The sequence below is a fragment of the Erithacus rubecula genome (assembly GCF_903797595.1).
Source record: "Erithacus rubecula genome assembly, contig: SUPER_Z_unloc_4, whole genome shotgun sequence".
Lineage (NCBI taxonomy): Eukaryota > Metazoa > Chordata > Aves > Passeriformes > Muscicapidae > Erithacus > Erithacus rubecula.
The window spans coordinates 317167-337719 of NW_027635670.1; the positions used below are offsets into that span (position 1 = coordinate 317167).

A 20553-nucleotide genomic window follows, 5' to 3' on the forward strand; every position below is an offset into this window, starting at 1 on the left:
TGTAATTATTGAAGAAAAGTAGGGGGAGCAAGTAGGTTTGTATAACTTGTAAGACATTGTGTCAGCTTACTCCAGCTGACACAACCTGTAAGGCATTTGTTTTGGGCTTTTTTGTTTGTTGGGGTTTTTGTTTATTGTTGTGTTGTTTTGGTTGTTGTGTTTTTGTTTTTTTTTTTTAATCAAAACTTTACTCCCGGAGTTACACAAAAAGTAATTTATTGCCTGAAAGCTTTCACAGTGATTTGCATTTCACAAGAATAGACAGTTTCATACAGAAAAACAAAGTTGTAGGGGAAAAAAACCAAAAGTGGTAATTTTTGTCCTGGAAACAAATGACAGCACTCCCCAGGTGCTTTGTGGTGTAAATGTGCTTCCTTCAGGACACTCCGGCAAGAACTTGGGATGCAACCCTTGGGCTCAACTTGTGCTTCTGTCACCATTCCTGTGCAGCACTTAGATCTGTCTACAGAAGAACACAGGGTCTTCTGGCAGCTGTTAATTGCACAGACATGAGCATAACACCTTCCTTGTAGGCAGCTGAACCCATGGCAGCAGAACACATTTCATTAAGAGTTATTTATGAATACAGATTCTGCCTCCAAAGCTCAACATAAGAAGCAGTGACTTAAGCCATTCTCTCCATGTCCTGTGACACTGAAGAATTTTAAGCTTGTGAGCTTTGTTTATGCAGGAAAAAGACTCATGTAAGAAGATACCTGAACCTTCTTGCCTCTCATTACAGGACTTTAAAGCTTGCACTTTGCAATTGCATAATCAACAGTATGCAGCATAATATGTTGCTAAACTATGATAAAAGGCTGAGCTAGTAAAAGAGCTGGCTGATTAAATGTGAACCAGAACAGTCTTAAATATTATGACTTGTGTTCAACAACTGTTCTAATGAAAGGTACAGAGAAAAAAAATTGGTTGCTTTGGTTTTTATTTTTTCCCTCTAGGGTCTTCAAGTTCTCACAAAATAAAACATCACCATTTAACCACAGTATTGCATAGGGCTAAAACATTTGTTCTATGGTTTTTACATTTAAACAGTCTAGAATTACATCTGTAGATGACTGCTTGTGCAATGTCCTCATCTTAAAACAGTTCTGGTCAACAAAACACTGCCTTCTTTGATAAGAGCTTAACGAGCTTTTCTGGCATCTAGCTCTTTCCAGGATGATAAAAATTAAAAATCTGACTCAATGTATTTTTGAAAACAGGAAATTAGGAGTGCTCTAGACTTTTTAAAATCTCTTAAATACTTAGTGTGATTGTAGTTTATCCCCAGACTTCCACAAGAGCTTTTTATTTATCCCCAGTCTTTCACTATTTTTTCTTTTTTTTGTTTTTTTTAGTATTACATACTATGTTAGAATGAATTTGTTAGAGCTCTCTATTAGAGAATTTAGTAACAAAAATATTGAAAATGAGATTGCATCTCAAATACTTGTAACATTTACTTACCATCACAATAAGAAAGTATCTCTCAGTAATGTGCAATACTCGGCTACAGCTACTTGAGCAATCTGAAGGAAGTACTATTTTTTAACTGCAGAGAAATTTGAAAGTGGCTGAATTTATTTTTCATTTTACTTTAATTCACAGGAAGCAGCAATAAATTTTAAAAATTTTTATTCAGCTTCAGGTATCTCTTCTAAAGATACCTGCAGTATATTTGATGCACATCTTCCCTCATTACTTCAAACACACTTAAACTTTGAGGTAATTTAGGACAAGACATAAGAGCACTTGCAAAAAATAAAAGTCAGAGATCAGTATTAAAAAATTTAGGCAGGATAAATAGAAAAATATTCTGTCTTACTTTCACTACAAATAGTTTCAGCATAATACACTTCAAAAAGCAAAATAATCAAGCCACAAAGTCCAAGTGAATTTCTAAAGCAAACCTGACTTAAGCAAGCATTTCACCTGCTTAACATTTCAGAGATTTTGCCCACAGCAATAGAGAAGACAAAGCATTCCTGAGGCAGATTGTCTCAGGTCATTTTGCACCTCACTTAGAGGGCTAGAGAAAGGAAAGGAAAAAAATTTTACCAAAATTAAAACTCAAACCATGTAATGCTGTCCTCCATGAAGGCAAACAATGGCCCATCTCGACACAGCATCTCCATTTATGCCTGCCAGCCAGTACAGACTGTCAGTATTAGCTGCACAAAGGAACATATACCCAGGGAGATTTGGGGAAATGTTAACAATGGTGTCCTGCTGTCCCACAAGGAGCTTTCAGTACTCCAGAGATACAAGGCACTTGCTAGGAAGGCCTGAGATGAAACCTGTGAATTTAGAAGATGGTCCTTTGCCCATTCAGTGATAATGGTGTGCCACACTTTCTCTGTGATAATTCCAAAAAGGAATTCTGATTTAAAATGTGACACCTGGCTATTAAGATTGCTCCTTTGCAAAGCATGATTTCACCCTCTCATTCATATGCTATACTGGGATACTCTAAGTGAGATATTTTTATGGTTGTGAAGATATGTTTTGAAAATGACAGAGACAATGCAAGTTATAGCTTTACACACCAAGTTAAAAAAACTAATCGGAGTCTTCATCATCAAGGTATTCCTCTGCATTACTCAATGTTCGGACAGTACCTGGAAAGAAACAAAATTTAAAAAACGTATTAAAAATACCAGGCACAGAGGTTACAAGACTGACATAATTCACAGAAGTGATAAACATGTCATCCTAGATTTCTGGAACAAGATAAATGAGTAAGTTTAAAATGAACTTGCTCAACCGTTTTGAGAAAAGAAATCTAAGTGAAAAAAATAATGATTCTCTTTTTTAGGAGGAGAAGCAGCAAAGGGAGAACAGGAAGAAAAGAAATTGCAGAGCCCTGTGCTCACAGGGACATACTTCAAGAGAGTACAAACTAAATTTCTTCTGTACATTTCTTCTGCTCCCATACTCAGCAGCATAATTAACATAATCTTTTTGCATTTCAATTACAGGATTTTAATAATTTTAATTTTTAGAATGTACTTCAGCAATTGATATTTGAGTATCTGTCTGTATATGTAAAACAAATTTGAACATTGAAGTGGAGGCAAAGTAACCTTCCTCCAATAAAACAGTTTTAGAGATGGACAATAGAAGTCTTAAGTAAACAGGAACAAGAGAAGACTGCTGATATAGAACTGAATTTCTGACAATGTTTCACTTCCAGACATTGGAAACACTTAAATGCAGACTCAAGAGACAGAAGAATTAAGTTAGTGAAAACAACAAAGAAAATACAACATGCAGGAAAAGTATACAGATCAGTGGTGTCACGGATACTATAAAAGATGAAGCTGAGACAGAAAAACTAACAAGGATACAAATATTGAAACTGCAGTTAGACTGGGAATATCACCTGTTATATCAAAGCAAGTAAAAAAGGATGGTGTGACATTACCAGAGACTGGTGATAGATGAGGTGACTAGGGACAGAAAATCAGTCAGTAGTTGAAACAAAATTAATTTAAAGGGAGGGAAGAAGAAGATTAGTTATGTAGATTAGTTACTTATTATGAGGAAATAAAACATTAGCATAATTATTGGGATATCAGAACAGAGAAAACACCTGTACCAGCTGTCTACAACCAACATGCAAAGATGAAATGCTCCTAACAGGGACCAAGTAACTTTAGGAAAAAATTGTATAATTATATATATATAATTATATATAAATAATGATAATATTATATATGTATTAATGAATGTATGTGTGCATATATATATATATACAAAAATATATATACATATAAACACACAGAAGGACTTCTACCCTTTCCTGATTTTACCTCCACCAAAGAACAGGACAATATTTTTGCTACAACTGCTCTTCCAGGCCTTCTCAAGTTGCAGTCAGCTATTCCTCCATTTAATTACCATAACCTCTAGGCTCCTACTGGTTCCCTCTGTTCTCATTAGTCCTCTGACAATGCAATTGTTGCACTGCATATCCCATCAAAACCGACTGTAACCCTGCCTGGGTTTTCAAGTAATTTCTTGTTTCACTTAAGAGTTCCCACCCTAACTTCAACCTCCTGAAAGCTACAGACAACAGCAGTTATACCATACTGAACAATTACTTTGTTCTGCTCTTTAAAATAGTGTCCTTAATTATTTTGGACACAGACACTATGCTGTTAGGAGATTAACACAGTGGGAGGCAGTGAGACCATTTTGATGAACACTTGAAAGCATTCTTTCTTTATTTCTCTGTTAGACAGTCAGTCAGAGACAGACAGAAAGAAGAAAGCAAGAAAATTTAGCAGTAAGAAAAGGAGGATCATAGATTGGTGCTTGTTTGGCTTACATTTGGAGGAACAGACAAGGATATGGATAAAGCACATTGCTTTATTCTTGCAAAGGTGTGCTACTTTTAAAAAGTTTCTATCCTTGCTTTCTTTCTGTCTGAAGAGCCAGTCTTCTATTTTCATCTCTAGCCTTGCTATTTTCACAACTTCTGAACTGTCTTGCCTCTTGCTGACATCAGGTGGCATATGAAACCATGTTCATATCATAGCTCTAAACTAACCCTCTCAAGCAAACACCCAAACACCTTCCCTTCCAAACACAATTCTTAGCCCATGTACTTCATAAATGGTTTTTATGGTTATCAGTATATTGGTATTTGGCCAACATATTAATTCTCAGGAAGTAAAATTATCAGAAAAACAAAATCAGAAATACCTGCACTCTGTTTCTTCTTAAGCAAGGAAGCACAAGCTGCATTTGTTGCCATATCTAAAGCCAGTTTCTTCTCGTTGTTTTTCAGGTCTGTTCTTGCCCCTTCATAAAAAATTTTTTTATTATAAATCATGATCCCAGTTATTTCTCAACCAATGTCATTATGAAATGAGTTTCACTAATGTGCATAGAACAGTAATGGACACAGGAATCTGAGCTATTGACTGCTCTGAAGCAGACCAAAAACTATGGATGCTCTTGCATAAACTACAGTTGAACTTGCTGGCTGCTCTTCCTTTTTAAGAAGCAGATGTCATTGCTGTTCTGGGGTTTAAGTGCCTAATTTTGTATGTAAAGCAGGATGAAATTATCTTGAGCAGGTGAGATGTCTACCTTTCAAACAGCTATCAGAATTTTCTGCAAGACTTTTCCTACAAGTCAGACAGGTGAGCTGGCTAATGACTGTATCTGAGTTATATAGAAACACTAGAGAAAAACAAATTAAAAAACATTCAGGAATCTAGTCTGCACATAGATTGTTGAAACTTGGTGAAGATCTTTACCCTTTTCCAGAAGCATCTCTACAATATCTGCATAACCTTTCCATGCAGCAGCATGCAAAGCTGTGTCTCCCAATTTGTTCTGTGGAGTTAGAGGGAAAAGCAACAGGATTAAAATGCAGCAAAAAAACCTTCCAGCTTCTGCCAAGGGTGAGTAACATCACACCTCTACTCTATGGATCTATTGGTTCTACCTACCTGTTGGTTTAATTCTAGGTTTGCCTGGGTAAGCAGGACATCTACTACATCTGCAGAAAACAGGGAGAGATGATAAAAGAAGAATTTAGTGAAAAGGAATTATGCTATTTTTGCATTCATCATAGTTAAGATTCAATGAAACATCAATGAAACCAGCTAAGGAAAATCTGTAAATGAGACTGCATTTGGCAAACAACAACTAGTCACAAAAAATGTTTCTGCATGAAATACCCCAAATAATAGCACAACTCTTTTTGATCTGCCCTTCTTCTACTCTGCCACTAAGTTACACTAATGACCATGCCTGCTTCAACAGCAACAACAAAACACACAGCACTTGATGAAGCTGAACCTCCCTCCTGGCCTGATTTTTATTAAAAAGAAATAGAATTACATTGAAAAATCCCTGGTTTTATTATTTAGCACTGCAATTTTATCCATCAGCCTAACAAACATAATAAGGAAACCAGAGAACAATAATTTCAAATAATGTTTGAATACCTTTATGGCCTCCATGGCATGCCCAATACAGAGCTGTGTTTCCAGCTTTGTCTAAGCCATTGACACCAACTCGATTATCCAAACACTCCCTCAACCAGCTTAGGTTGCCTGAAAGACAAAATCAGTTTTGGTTATCTTTTTTCCTTTGGAAAGTTAAAAGAACCACTAGAGGCAAATAGTATTTTCTAAATGGTGTCAGTCCTCCTGTGAACTTATGATGAGAGTAAGTGATTAACAACAACATTTATAATTCATTGAACAACCAGTCATACCAAGTTATATCAAGTCATACCAAATATATTTTCTTCCATTCCTGGAGGACTTTTATATCCCTAAGGAGTTAAATGGATGGTACCACACTTTTTCTGTGTATAGACTGAATGGCAATTCTACCAGGCAGTATCTCACCTTTTCAAAACTGTAAAACTTGCATAACTTGCTCAAGAAACAAGACAACCAAAACAGCCAGAGCATCTTAATTCTAAACATATTACTATTGTCATTATAGTAGAAAACAAGCAAATAGTCCTTTAGCATTACACAACTAAAACAGTAAACATACCTCGTTTGGCAGCTTCATGCAGTGGATTATCAATAGACTCGGCTTGCTCTGCCACTGGAATGAAAGAATAAATTCTAACTACTTCTGAAACACGTACTTGACACCCGTGTGGAAACAAAACATACTTGATTCTAAAACGAAGAGAGATTTGTGAGTGACAGACTAGTGATAAACACTTTAATTCCTAGCGTATGGGAAACTAGTTCAGAGAAAATCTTGTGAAAACTTCAAACAGAATCACATTGCACAATTGGCCTAAATCAGATGTGTTCCTAGTACTCTTTGTTCTTAAGGTCTGCAAAAACTTCTGTTCTGCTTATACATGGAATTTTTGCAAATGTGTGGACAGAGACACTAGCCCTCCTACTCTGGTCTAAAATTGAAGCTTTACAAATTATCTCAATGGGAATATGAATTAATAGATTGTTTGGGTTATTTTAAATTTAACACAATTTAATATTATAAAGAAATTTGTATGTAGATATGCAGCATATATAAACTAGTCTTCTTCTCTGGCAGACAGCAAGAGAGAGTCAGTTCGGAAGTCACAAACTAAAGTGAAATTTGATGTAGCCTCAATGACTATACCAGATTTCTATTAATGTATTTCTGCTAACTACAGGGCAGGGAAACAAAGCATTGCTACTATAATGTCTTCTATTGAAGAAGGGAGAACATGGATCAACCTAAGTCACACTGGCAGCTGTGATGCAATCTGTCATGAGAGCTGCTACGCTGCCTACGATTCCCGGCAGGACTTGGAGTAATTGCGTTGTGTTGTCTGTTCTCGTGGCTTTTAAGTGATTTTAGCTGAATCTGAACAAGCAGTTCCTATTCAGTCCAAATACATGTGTGATATTTAATGGGTGCAAATCCAAAGAAATCAATGTTTTCTATGGTAGAATATATTCACTAAAAACAAAAAAAAAGGCAAACAAAACTCCATTTTTCAAGTGTTCTTCCCCTCAAAACGGAGAGTATCTCAGTATCTGTTATGTGCATAACCAGAAATATGAACACCCAGCAACTCAAGCTGTCCCTAGATTATAAAAAGATGAGACAGCTTGTCCACTGCTGATGTACAGTGGTGACTGATACTGCAGACAGATATATTCTGAAATACATGGTGGAGTACTCTTAAGTACGAATACTGTGGTCTGTTTTTGAAAAGACGTATTTTTATTTAGTGATTTTTTTTGATTATGAATGATCTTACCAAATAAAAATATTTTATACTTTACCATAGTTGCTTGGAATTAGTCCAGTTCTCCCTTTGCAAGTTCCTTTCCACCAATTTGTATCACTCTGCAGAGAAAAGGGAAAATATTTAAGATGGGATATATTGTTTCTCAGAAGTATTCAGTCCACATGGGATGTCTTAGACTCACCATGTCCGAGATGTAAATGATATCTCCTTCTTCAAAGTACAGCTCATCTGGCTTTAAAAAACAAAAAGAAAATAAAAAGTAAACAAATATATCTAAATGTGTCTATGTAGGAAAAACACATGCCTAGGTAAGTCTGTCTTGGATTGCAATATAGGATGTGGCCAGAAATGTGTGTTCTATCACCACCTGTTGAAGCCAGGTGGGGCAGTGATTCCTTATCTCCATGGCACATATTATCTGCTAATGGGCCATCTTTAAGACCAGGTGGGGCAATCATCTTTATCTTTTCCACAACCCATCCTCCCTCCAGGAAAATATCATCTGTTGATAGCCCATTGAGTCCCACTGTACAACTGATAAAATTACATCATCCCACTGGGAGATGCTCCAGCCAGGGGGAGGAGCCAAGCCTTTCCTACCTAGATAAAAACCTGAGATTTTGGACAGCAAGATATCTTTTTTCCACTGGATTCCAGAGGAAAGCTGGACCTTTCCACATCATCCCTGGACCTTCAGAGGAAAACTGCACCCTTCTACAGGAGCACTGCTTCAGCTGAACCACATCTGCCACTGCAGGAGGATGCAGCCACCATTTAATGGGACTGCTACCAACACCCTGACTGACTGATGGGGTGTCAGGCTGTATTCTGACTCTGTCAGTGTTTTTGGGATTGTTCTTTGTAATACTGTATTTCTATTTTAATTTTCCTAGTAAAGAACTGTTATTCCTATTTCCCATATCTTTGCCTGAGAGCTCCTTAATTTCAAAATTATAATAATTTGGAGGGAGGGGTTTATATTCTCCATTTCAAAGAGAAGCTTCTGCCTTTTTTGGCACACACCTGTCCTTCAAACCAGGACAAGTCAGAAGACATTCACCTCTCCAGTCAAAACTCAAATTCTCTACCATCTCGACAACAGCTGGACAGTCCAGATTTTGACTTGCTTACAGCTAACTTTCTGGATCAGTAATTTTCTTAAGAATGCAGGAAGTCTGTGGCCTTTCCAGCAAGGCACTGGGCAAAGGAAGCAGTGAAAGATATCTTAAGTTTGTTAACTTCATCCTCTTTTTGGTTGGTCCCAGTTCTCTAGATCTCTTAGGTCTCATCTACCATTGTTGCCTTTGGAAGAAAAACAAATTATTTAAGATTTCTGATCTTTGATCATAGATAGCTGATACTACAGAAGAAAGTATGCTGCTTTTAAACAGAGCTGATCTTAAAAGAGACTGATGAATAATCGGACAGTTTTATTCACATTAAGAATGACTATCAACATCAACACTTTATTAAAAATTTAGTACAATAAGTCTAATATGCCCATAACAGCAGAACTGAAGAAGTATTATAGACAAGGTTAAAAGCAAGATTTTCAAACCTCTGAAGTCTAGACATACTTACCGTTCTAGGCTCAAACGTATACAGGGCCCTGAACACTTTAACCTGGCCTAAAAATTAAAAAGAAAACAAAACAAAAACAATTAAAAAAAAGTCAGTACTAGTACCAATGCCTTTAAATGCACCCTTAAATCCAAATACATTCCTTTCCTTCAAGCTTAATGCTAGTTGCTGGATGGATTTGTGCTATGCCTTTTATCAAAGAAAATAATGATGAAGAGACTCAGCAGTCTGAGTTAAAAACCCAGCAATATGCATTATGAAGGAAACTGGGCACCTGATCAGTTACATGGAAGTAGCCTCTTCTGCACATTTAACACAGTCTTTACAGCTCATTGAGCAACAGAACTGCTGTCATTGATTTCTGAGGAAAAGAATAATTACACTTATACCTACCCTCACACACTCATACATGCTGTACACACTTTTATTACTAATATCAAATCTGTCAAATCACAAAGAATGAAGGAAAGAAGAAAGAAACAAACCAATGACCAATGTCATCAATATGTTCTTATGCTTACTTGCAGTTATTACAAAAGTAATGCAGCAATGCAGAATTCATAAAGAAAAATGACAAATGGCCACAAAATCCTATTTAATATAAAACCAAGGTCCTGTTCTATTTAGATGCTTATAGTAAGTCATAGAGTTTGCAATTCCAGTAAGTGGCACTTTGAAAGAGACTAAGCAGCATTCAAGCCGTGAAAAAAATAACCATAATGCAGAGAGATTCAAATTAAACTGCATAAACTGCAAAAGAAGCTTCCCTACAACCTGTTTTGAAAAATTCAAAAGGTTTTTTTCAAGAGCATGAACAGAAGTACAAATACAGAGGGAACATGTATGTTACATAATTTCATCAGCTGAACCACTGGACTTACTGGAGGACTATATTACACAGACTGTTCTGTATCGTTTACTTTTAGGTATCTGAAGCCTTAAGCATGTAAGTTTATTTACTTTTAAATGTTCTAAGCTTGCAAGTGTAGGTTACATACAGGTTCTACACTATATGGGCTTATACAAATTAACTTGTGACTGAAGCAGTGTCTGATCCATCAGGAGAAAGTGTAACTTAGGTCCAGGCTATTCTGTGTACTCAGAGAAACTGAAGAACTTACTACAAAGGTTATACTGTAGAATAAAGTGTATACACACAATGTTTTGTGTCATTTATTAAATGGAGCTAAGCAAGTAAAGACAGAATCGGTCTCAAGAATAAGCTCTTACATTTTTAAGAACCATCATCTCTAGAACTTTTTTGGTCTTTTTTTTTTTTTTTTTTTTTTTTTTTTTTTTTTTTTTTTTTTTTTATTTTTTTTTTTTTTCTGCTAGATGTAGGCTTTATTATCCCAGTATCTAAAATCATACCCAAAAAAGCCATCATTTTAAAAAGTTAAATTAAGGGCTTTAGAAATGACATTCTGGAGAGGAATATGCTGACCACCTTGAGAAAAGAGGATGGTACCCAATTGCCATTTGCAGCATCCTCTGGGGTGGCTCTTAGATTATGTTTTCAAATGCCTCTGGATATTCCCTAGCAACAGCAATGTCAAGGCATACTTGCCAAGACATAACTACTAAGCAAAACATTTCTCTAGTTCTCTGTTCTCAGGCTTTTTTTTAACTTTAAGTGTATGTAAAGCTGCAAACATAAAATGAACCTGTGTAAACATATTGCCAAGTGCATGTAGATATTGTACATTTTTTCCAATATGTAATTGCTCCTCCTAGATCTTAATAACAGAAATTCAATTTGGCTTTATTGGTTGGTTCTCTTTTCAACACAGCAGCCATTTCTTAGACATAAAATATCCAACACTCCTCAAACCTTCGTCCCAGAAACAAAATACTTGCAACTAGGGCAACTGCTAAAAAGAAAACCTGACTGATCTTTACTACCTATACAGAGATGATGAACAAGGACAGTACTGCATCCTGAACCAAAGAGCTTCAGCATGAAATGTGAACTGCAGCTGTGGAGAATCCAAGCAACAATGACAAAAAGTAAAGGAATAAAAAAAAAAATAAAAGAAAAAATAACAAGAGATGACACAAGAGGATGGAAGACAGGAGTACTGACCTTTCTCCTTGGCTTTTTCACACATAAGACAGAAAAACAAAATACAGAACTGCACACTAACAACTATGGAGAATGCAACCATCACGCAACGATCTTCCGTGCTTAATGTAAGTAAGAGGAGGAAATGGGCAACAAAAGGGAAGAGTAAGAAATATTAAAAGGGGAAATGAGAAGATAGCAGAAGACAGGGAAAAGGAGGAAATATGCATTTATATGTTGCATGTGTCTTTCATATTAATGTACTGCAAATGTACCAACAGGCTTTCTAAAGCTATCACCCCTGTGGAGACAAGACTGGGAATACTAATGCTGATTACAGCATGGCTGACATATTGTTCCCACAAAAGGCAATTAATTGCTTGTTTGTTTGTGGGGTTTTTTTTTAATTCCATAAACCTTAAACAGTGAGTTACTTCCCCAAATGTCCAACTCTGGTCTCACAGACAGACGAACACATGCTAAAACATTCTTCTGTGATGAAATACAAAGTACAGGTCTGCATCAATAGAACTACAAGTATGGGTGATGTTAATTTTATAGTACTTTATATTGAAGTTAAACATTACTCATTACTGGCACCAATCTTTTAAAAATTTCTTGATATTTACTTTCTATTTACTTTGCTTCATATAAGAGCTTAGAACAAGGAGACTTTACATTTGTAATAGCTTTTTGGGACCAAATTCTAATGCAAAAATTTTATCTAGAAGATTAAAATAACAAAATGTTAGCATGCAAAGGCCGCATTACACTTGAATCCCACCTCTGCAAACACAGAGAAATTGCATTTTATGAGGCACATGGCTACCTGTAATCACTGGAAGTACTTTTATCTACCAATGCCTATCTCTAGGCATACAGACTATGCTTCCATTGGTAACAATTTCTGGTTTTGAGAAGTAAAAAGTTAGAAAGCACCTGAGGTCTTATTCGGCTTCCACTTACTACCATCTCTCCAATACAAACCATGTTTAAAGCTTCCTGTAGGACAGTTAACAAGAAATTAGCACTACTTTGAATTTACTGGCTGACAGTACCTCCCCACTTCATACTTTTAAAGGACAAAGTAACTAGAACACAAAACACATAAATACTTTCTTAAAGTTTCAAGATACCAGGCACACATAAATTACTTTTTTCTCAGCATGATTAATGAGAGGAGTATGCCTTTTAGAAGTTAAGTACATGGAGACACAGGGCAGTGATATGTCCCACAAAAAAACTTTTTCTTAGCACAGGGACAGATTTAAAGTGTTCTTTTCAGTCCTGTTATGTCCTGGTTTGCTTGGTGGGTTTAAGGAAAAGTTGTTTGAGTAATCTAGAAAAGCGTGCAGGAGAAACAACAAAAATCTTCAACAACAAACCTTTACCTGCAACCTTTCAGAACATTATGGTAGAATTAGACAGCTGGCAAATTTTAAAGCAAAAGCCAGACAAACTAAAGCACCTCAGAAACTCTAACTCAGTCAGCTTTAACTTAACCAAACACGGGGCCTAAGGCCTCGACTGGAATTTATTCATCTGGTTTACAATATAATTCCAGAAGAAGTTAGGGGAAGAAAGACAGAAAGAAAGAATAAGAATAGAAAGGTATCACCACTCACAGGCCCAGAGACAAGACAAACAATTTTGATGTCCACGTGATGTCCACATCAAAGTGATGGTCACAACTCTGATGCATAGGAAAAACCCATGAAGCACAAAATCAAATGTCTTAACATATGCTCAGGGTCAGGTGGGAATGCCCAGGTACCTTTGCAGGGGGAGTGAAAATCAACACTCTCTGACACAACACTGTGGATCAACTGCAGTCCTCTGGAGGAAGGCCTCAGATACTGGTCTGGGGCTGGGGTTTTGGATGGTTTATGACACCTTCTAGGACATGATAGCTGCCTTTCAAGTAGCGTAGCTTAGCTAGTAATACCCCACCAGCAGGGATGAATACCTTCAGGCTTAGTGTGAATATCTGACACCTTCCTCACAGAAGGGAGTTCTCACACCTGAGCCAGCTGAGTAAGGGAAGACATGATAAAACACTTCTTACAAGGCTCTTCCCTTATCTGACTCAAACGCCAGCTTCTTGACAAACATGGGTTGGTTCGTTGTAGTTATGATTGTGTAATCATCTGGTGCTCATGCTCTCTCCACCTGGACTGTTATCTTCCACATCATCAACAAAGAACATCCTGCTTTTGCAAATTTGAGACATTAACCAGTAATATTTCAGTCTCACAAACCCCAATCTTGAGTCATAAGATTGCCTTCTCCTTTCTTATGGAATTTGCATTAAACACGTACAAAACAGCTACTTGACAAGCAAAAAAGGTAACTTATTATACATACTAAATAGATATAAGTACTTGTAGCATACAAACCTCCCAAGTCACAACCTCCCTCTGCAATGCATCATGGTAAAAGAGTCAAACTAACTATTCTCTGTAACTAGCAACATAAAACTAATGTCAGGTTGGCTGACCCCACACCATTTAATTTATTTTGAATAACTTACCTATAAACTTCTCCAGCTTTTCTGAGGAAGGAAAATGTGCACCTCATAATTCTAAGATGATCCTTTCCCCGCAAAGCACATAAAAGCAATGAAACAGAGAAACTAAACAGTAACAACAGCTTAAAAATGCAGCTTCTGACAGGTACTGAAGAGATACCCAGTGCTTCATAATGCTAAGTAAAAAAAGACCTCACAAAACCAAAACACCATTTTCTAGACTGTAAGATTTTAGTTTTCTTCTTGCAAAGTTGAGATTTTTAATCAATTGCAGCTTCATTAACAGAATATTACTTCCAAAGAAGTGCTAAGTAAAGAGCAGAGCAACAAGGAGTTACTGTTTCCTTCACAGTGACTTTTTTCCCCCCACTTCCTTTCTTTTCTTTTGCTCTAGCTTCTCTAAACTGCCACAGACATTAGCATTAAAATCCACTCTACCAACAAAACATTCTCCACTCTCTCCTATTTGCTTTCAACCTCCCAATGAAAACCTAAAAAAGAAAAAACACCAACAACAAGAACAACAAAAAACCAAACAAACAAAAAAAAGAAACAAAAAACCCCCAAAAACCCCCAACATATGCCTGCATGGTTTTACTTACTTAGTAATGTGTTATTAGTGTTAGGCTGAAATTTCAACACCAAAGGGGAGATAATGAAATTTCATTAGCTGTCAATTAATACTACGTCCTCGAATAAAAAAACACTCCACACAGTCCTTGGTTCAAAACACATATATTTTAAACAAAATAATAATGGCAGTAACTAAATGTTCACAGGAGTTACCAAGGCTTGGCCCCACTGGACTGCTTTGAGTCTTTTGTTAGCATCTGCCACAGAGAGACATAATCAAATCTCACTGACTCCAACAAGATGCTACTAATCAGGTATTGATCCTGATGTAACATCTTTTGATTAGCTATATTAAGACTGAGTAGCTCAAGACTACTATAAAAATCAGAATAGCTAACTCAAGATGAACCTATTCACTGTGTGTCACAAAGCACTGTCCGTGCCTACAGTACACAGAGAGATAATCTCTGCTCTGAAGAAAATCAGAATTGAGTATGGTAATCTAAAAAACCTCAAGTCTATCTAGCTTCTTAAATGGTTCAAGCTAATCCTGGACCCTCATCAGCCACCCTTCTCCTTGCTGCCATAATGCTGCACAGAAATAATTTAGAACCAGTTACTCTAGCACTAACTTGATTGAAGACAACTAATTTGAATCCGTTCCTGTAACAAATGGCCCAAAAGGAAAAAATATGCAAAGCCTGTTTCAATACCTGACAAATACTTTCAGTGAAGAAATTTTCCTTAGTTTCCAGCCTAAACTTTCATGGCACAACCTGAGGCCATTTTTTCTTGTCCTGTCACTCAGGACAAGAAACAAGCACCCACCTTGCCACAACCTCTTCAGATAGTGGTACAAAGCACTAAGGTCTCCCCAAGCCTCCTTTCCTCCAGGCTAAACACGCTCAGCTCCCTCAGCCACTCCTCACACCACCCACTCTCCAGACCCTTCCCCAGCTCCACGGCCGCTCTCGGGACTCTCTCCAGCTCCTCAATGCCTTTTCTGTGGTGAGGGGCCCAGAAATGGACACAAGACTTGAGGTTCAGCCTCACTAGTGCCCAACAGAGAGGGAGAGTTACCGTCTGCTGCCCTCACCACTTTTCATGCAGGCCAGAATGCCAGTGACTTTCTTGGCTACCTGGGCTGGCTCATGTTCAGCCAGCTGTTGACCAGCACCCCCAGGTCCTTGTCCTGCAGGAAGCTTTCTAAGCCTCTCTGCCCCAAGCCTCCAGCATTCGGAATTGGAAAAAAAGCTGCTTTGCATACAGGCCTCCAAACAGTACAAAAGTACTGGAAACACTTTTTATAGGAGTGCCGTTTGTTCTTTGGCATTTTGCTCACAGACACAGCAGAGCTAACACAGCATTTAAGATTGCCACAACTAATACTGAAAAAGGTGGAGTCCCCAGTGTTTAGAGAACCATCTTCAACTTCTAAGTAATGCTTATTAGAAAGGGGAAGCGAACACAGAAAATACGTGTTGGGGGAGGGAGGGAAAGGCATATTAAAAAAACAAGCAAGCAAGCCTAGGAATTTGTTTAGGAACATCATAAAAAGAATGCAAAGGATAGACTGGTACCAGCCTAGATGACAAACTGGGATATCCAGGACTGCACTAATAAGTACCTGGAATGGAAGGAACAAACATAATTTCATTGCAGAAAATCACAAGCAAAAATATTCTCAAAGAAGATACAAGTGAACACAATGTCATTGTCATAGCCCAATGCTGAAATCTTCTGTTTCTTATCAATTTTATTTTTATGAATACCAGCATGCCTTCACTTGCAGGAAGCTTGCTGGAGGTCCCAGCAACTTGCAATAATAAGAGGGTTTGAGATCAGAAATGAAAGTTTATCATTCATATTGAAAGCAGACTTGCTGGAATTGTTTCTCTGATGTTTTTCTCCCCTCAGACCTGATGATTGCAGTGTAACTCCCCACATTTACATGCTCACATCTTCCTAGCTAACAGAAGCCTTTCTTTCAGCACAGAAGAAACCCAAACCACCATCATTTATGTCAAATTCAAGCCTACTGCCAAGGCCTTAGGCATGTGACTCGATGCAAGTGCCCTGTTCCTGTAAATGCTGCCCCAGCTCCTACCTTAGAATTGAGGTGAACTTGTTTGTGATTCAAACAAAATATTCATGTCCAGAATCCTACTTGTAACTCTGATGGCTACTAGTGGGAGAAAAATCAATAAAACTGCTTTGAGGTAGCAACCCTTTATGTTCAATCCATATGTTTCCTCCTGCCTTCCTCAACAACTGGAGTAATTTAAAATACTGGAGTATATTAAAAACTGGAGTAATTTTAAAATATCTAATTTCCTTAGTACAAACGCTGGTCTTTCTCCATAAAATATAAATGCTATGTCAACTCTATGCCAGGATCAATAAACCTTACTGAGAATAGGAACGCTAGGTTTTTTCAAAATATTGATACACCTCTTTCATCTCCCCAAAAGCTTTTGCTGCACACTACATAAGGCTCTAAACAAAAAGACAACACCAGTAAGCACTGTTCAAGAAGACACTGCTTAAGTAGTAGACCACTAAGCAGAAGCCATTAAAATTCATGAAATCCAAAGGACTTTTGTAAACAGGATTAATATCAAACATGACACGAACTCTGCAAAGAATTATGCAGTTTGAGACATCAAAGGTTTCTTAAAAGATGGAGGGGAAACCCTACTCTTGCATAATGCTGACAGAAAAGTATGTTTCCCCTATTTTCAACATCCACTCCATTCCCTTTTATTTTTGATAGTGAGTCTAAATAAAAAGTACAGCTATAAAACAATAACAATACAGAGTTACATGAAAAAAGCAAAGCATTTCTTAAAAAAAAAAAAAAAAGTCTCAAAACAGTATCAGTTAAAAGACTTTTAGAGCCTCTATAAACAATCTTGTCCCCTTACGCAAGGGCTGACTATAGACCTAAAAGGTTAGTTAACAAACACAATTGTCTAACATATGTTGGTGCCAGAACCATCTCTCTGTAACTGAAATCCCTATGTGCTGTGCATGCAACAGGATTTACAGAAAGGCAATCTGTCAGAAAAATGCTCTCATGTACTGAAGAAAATGAGTGGCCACAGCTAGTTGATTTCCCCCCTCCACATCTCCTTTTCCCCATATTTTTAAAGCACTGCCTAACCGTACTGTGCAAAATCCCTGAGCTGAGCAGTGAAGACTTTCTGTTTTAAAAAGGGTATTTATTTCACTATATATTTTCACTTCCCCACCACCAAAATATTTCCTTCCTTCTCTGTCCAATCTGCTCTTATTTCCCAAAGACAGAGGAATGGAGGATAGGAATCAATGTCTTGTTTCTCATCTGTCTGTCCTGAACTGCAATAATTCATCAGCAATGCAAGCCAGCTTGGTGTTTCCTGGAAGAGCTTATAGACTTGACACCTCAATAATGATCAGTGAAGAAAAATCAACATAGCTTGACCAAAGGCACCAAGACATTCTAGCAAACGCAGTCAAAAATGCCACCAAAAGAGACAGCTTTCCACTGTTGTAGAAAGGGAACCACATGCAGTTCCTATAATTATGTCTTTAAATAACATCTATCTATAACCCTAAGAAATTAGATTACAGTGTCAAAGGTGCATTATCTGTATACTGTATTAACATACAGATGTTAGATGTGCAACTACAAAGATATTTTGAAATACGCTAGAGAGCAATCCCTTTCAGAAAATTACTTAAAAATAATCTTCATAACAGATGCTACCAAATCTTCTCTCCTCAAAAGTTAAGGATTTGGAAAAATTAATCTTACTACCTTTAATGAGCTCTGAAAGTCATTAGCAAGACAGTCTTATTTTCTTCGTCTTCCTTCTCCTACAAATTTCCTTTTGCTGTGTCAAGCACTCATGCTGGTAAACCAGCTCAGCAAGTTCACGAGACGTAAAAATAACCTTACATAAACATAAAGATAACCTTACATCAAAAAAGTTAGAGCACTACCAGCTTGTCACGTAACTAAATGGAATGGAAAGGGATGGTGGGGGTAGGGAACCTGTTCTTTCGACGAGTCTGCATTTTATCAGATCAAGCACACCACAAACTGCACCCCATCAAACTAGGGAGAGACACAGTATCAGACAGAACATGCCTGAGTTAGTCTGAGAGCTCCTGTAAGTAAGGTAGGGCTAGAGCCTTTAAATCCTTAAGAATCTTACGTTAAATTTAACTCATCTTCTTGAAAAACAGAAAACTGAGTTATCAACATCATGGGAAAATCCCATTTTTCACATATATTCAGCTGTGAAACACCACATCCTTTCAGAAGCCTGCAGATTTCCTCAGTACTGATTGTTTTCAGTAAGGGTCCACAACTCCAATGCTTTAATTACCATCTTTTTCATCTGAAGTAAGTGTTTTCAAAGAAGCTTAGCAAACTACAGGGCACAGGAAATTCTTCTGGGGATGAAATTAGAGCCAGAGAGCTTTAGCAGATTTTGCTTCTGCAGGCAGGATGAGACTGATGGTTTAAATTATCTAAACTGTTTCTGCACTTACTTGACTTCAAATTAAGAACTCGTTTTATAAGCTGTCTAGTTAAAATACTCAATTAGGCTAAACATTAAATAATTTTCTTTTACATCGGCATTCCAAACAGTATTCCAAGCACACAAAAAAACCTCCTGAAATTTGGATGTTCTTGGGCATCAGATAATCCTGTCTTGGGAGACACCAACTAGTCTTATCTATTTAATTACAATCACAGTGGATTTTTAATTTCTAAATAAGAATTCAAGCTTTTACATTGACAGATGATACACAAGCACGATAAACAGCCATTACATTTTCCACATAAATTCCTTACTTAAAAAAATCCCAAACCTTAAAGCTGATGGTTAAATTTTTGACAGAAGTACGCATATTTACCTGAAAAATGTCACTTCTAAGACTTAAAACTGCGCAACTTCCAATGGCTTTTCAATGCAATTTTAGAAAAAGCTATGCTTGCTATTAATTTTTTTTTAGAAAACCAGCTTTAAAGTAAGTTTTTCTGACAAAAAGACGCCGGAGCAAAAACCTACACATCGATGACTAAACGCACTAGAAAGGGCGATGTGCACACTGAATTTCAAAAAGCACATCTAGAGTTTGGCTGTTCGGAGTCCTACAAGGGAAAACAGTGGATTCCATCCTTTACAATGAAGAACGCTGCACGGGACTAGACTATAAAACCAATTTTATGCGTTAATATATTGCAAATCCGGACAACAACGAGGCAAAACTGAAGAGTATTTCAGCGCTGTTTCTTAAAAGGCTAAAAGGATTCGTGTGCAGCTCCTGCGGCCGGCCGGGCACGCCACGACGCCAAGAGCCATGGCTGGGCGCCGCGGCTCCGCGCTGCGGACCAGGGAGGCCGTGGCGAGGGGGCTCTGCCAAGCCCAACGGGGAGCCCGTGCCCCGGCTCCGACCTGGGGGCACTCGCCAGCCTTCTCCCGAGCTGGAGGGGCGCGGCGTCTGGCCCGGACAGGATGCCGAGGGCAGCGGCCGGTGCTTTCCAGCCGCGGGAGGGGCAGCCCTCGCCGCCGACACCACGCGAGCGGCGCGGAGGGTCATGGCGGCAGGGTGCGGTCCGGAAGGGAAGGGCGGCTCTGCCCCGCTCCCACCCGCGCCTACACTCCGTTTGATAGCGCGGACCCGAAACCAACCCAAACCATTCACGTGTCAGCAGGCATCGGGCTGCGTCGCGCCCCGCACGGCGAGGACGGGCCAGGCCGCTGTGTCCTTCCCTCACCTGGCTTGGCCGGTTTAGGGGGCGGCTTGGACATGGCTGGAGCCGGACGGGGGAGCGGCGCGGCGACGATCGGCTGCCCGGGCACGGGCCCGCGGTAAGAGCAGCGGTGCGAGCGCCGGCAGTCCCCGGGCGCGGCGGCGGCAGCGGGAGCCGGGACGAAGGGCGGGTCCCGGCGGGTCCCTCCGCCCCCGGCGCTGCCCCCGCCCCGCGCCACCGCGGCCAATCAGCGCGCCCCCGGGACCGGGCCCCGCCGCTTCCCTGTCCGCTCTCGGCCCGGCCCGAGGAGCCGCCCAGGCGGCGGGGCCGGG

The 20553-nt window shown here is 38.7% G+C and overlaps 1 protein-coding gene across 1 annotated transcript; it reads right to left on the minus strand.

Moving 5' to 3' along the window:
• Positions 1 to 1615: 1615 nt before the first annotated feature.
• OSTF1 (osteoclast stimulating factor 1) lies at positions 1616 to 20434 on the minus strand. The gene is made up of 10 exons (XM_079331465.1): positions 20246 to 20434; positions 9311 to 9357; positions 7911 to 7961; positions 7764 to 7827; positions 6523 to 6576; positions 5961 to 6068; positions 5460 to 5509; positions 5265 to 5343; positions 4705 to 4803; positions 1616 to 2615 (listed from the first exon to the last, which is right to left on the minus strand). Exons 1-10 carry the CDS (start codon positions 20277 to 20279, stop codon positions 2557 to 2559), a joined length of 645 nt encoding a protein of 214 aa, XP_079187591.1. The 5' UTR covers positions 20280 to 20434; the 3' UTR covers positions 1616 to 2556.
• Positions 20435 to 20553: the final 119 nt, after the last annotated feature.

What these genes read in the sequence shown, in the direction of transcription:
- OSTF1 (XM_079331465.1), bottom strand. Translation starts at nt 20,279, where the DNA reads ATGTCCAAGCCGCCCCCTAAACCGGCCAAGCCAG. An exon ending in AGAGATGCTTCTGGAAAAGG is followed by an intron (nt 4,804 to 5,264) that starts GTAAAGATCTTC and finishes TTTTTTATGAAG; the next exon opens with GGGCAAGAACAGACCTGAAA. An exon ending in TAAGAAGAAACAGAGTGCAG is followed by an intron (nt 2,616 to 4,704) that starts GTATTTCTGATT and finishes GTTTCTTTCCAG; the next exon opens with GTACTGTCCGAACATTGAGT.